This window comes from Euprymna scolopes, chromosome 12, assembly GCF_053919585.1.
Source record: "Euprymna scolopes isolate OS-2025 chromosome 12, ASM5391958v1, whole genome shotgun sequence".
Classification (NCBI taxonomy): Eukaryota; Metazoa; Mollusca; class Cephalopoda; order Sepiida; family Sepiolidae; genus Euprymna; species Euprymna scolopes.
In genome coordinates, this window is record NC_136493.1 from 56540640 (window position 1) to 56542018 (window position 1379).

General features: G+C 47.4%; 1 protein-coding gene across 1 annotated transcript; it reads left to right on the plus strand.

The window, feature by feature from the left end:
* Window positions 1–277: 277 nt before the first annotated feature.
* Window positions 278–949, plus strand: LOC145291050 (uncharacterized). The gene has a single exon (XM_080136557.1). The coding sequence runs from the start codon at window positions 278–280 to the stop codon at window positions 947–949; it is 672 nt and encodes a 223-aa protein (XP_079992683.1).
* The last annotated feature ends 430 nt before the right edge of the window (window positions 950–1379 follow it).

A 1379-nucleotide genomic window follows, 5' to 3' on the forward strand; every position in this document is an offset into this window, starting at 1 on the left:
CCCTACAGCAATTTACTCAACTTACGGCCAACCATGGAGAAAGTGCTCCAGCCTACGCGCTTAGACATCGACCCCAGTGCTCCGTCAGCAGCGAAGGAGTGGCGCCACTGGTACAGAACTTTCAAGAACTTCATTGAGGAGTGCGGGGACAAGGCTCCAGATACGTTCCGGACGTTGGTCAACTGTGTGACCCATAATGTATTTGAGTACATTGAAGACTGTGAAGACTATGATTCTGCTATCTCTACTCTGCAAAAATTATATGTAAAAACTCCCAATGAAATCTTTGCTAGACACCAACTTAGCAACTAGACAGCAGAAGCCGGGTGAATCCCTTGACGAGTTTCTCAGAGAACTCCGTAAGTTAAGCAAGGATTGTAACTTTAAGGCGGTGAGTGCGGAAAAGTACCGTGAGGAATCAATTCGCGATGCTTTTATCAATGGCATTCCCTCACCCCTGATACGCCAACGCCTCCTTGAAAGTGACACCCTTGATCTGCAGGCTGCTTACAACAGAGCCTACACACTAGACCTGGCTCAATGTAATGCTGATGCCTATACTCCATGGACTGCTCACACTGCTGCTGTAGTTGCTTCACGGACCTCGGAAGTTTCTTCGGCGACTACTACTGAGGAGGATGGAGCTCAGGAAGTGCTGGCATCTGAGAAATCAGCAGTAGCTGCAACCTGTAGTAATACCAAAAAGTGCTTCTTTTGTGGTGGTCCTTACCATGGACGGAATCGCTGCCCATCACGTGAGGCTACTTGTAACAAATGTGCCAAAAAGGGGCATTTTGCCTGGGTGTGTAAGTCGGGCGAGTTCAAGTCAAGGGTGTCCTTAGGCTTAATGGCTACACTTTCGGCTCCGCCTCTCATATTTTGGCCACTAATGTTCCCCAGGTTCTCTCGAAGGCTGCTGCCTCGGCAACCATTGGTGGTCGGAGGGTGAGTGCTTTCGTGGATTTGATGAGCGGGTTGCCCGGAAGTTAGAGCTGAAAGTGCACAAAACCGGTAGGGGTATCTCTTTGGCCCAGAAATCTCTGGCAACTAGTTCTCCAGGATTTGTAATAGCAGACCTTCAACTCAACCCTAATAACCAATACTATTCAGGTATACGACTAGGAATAATGAAAGATCTTTGATCAGGATTTCCAGCAGATGCATTTAAGTGTAAAGTTTGAGTATGGAGGACCCAGGCCTGAGTTGACTCTGAAGGGAGACAATGCATACTGTGCTCTTGCTACAGCATCATTAGATGAGCCCTCTCTGTTCCCTAATTTATCACCTAATTGCAAGCCGATTGCTTCCAGGTCAAGACGCTTCTGTAAGGAAGACCAAGAATTTATTGGGGAAGAAGTAAACAGATTACTCAAAGAAGA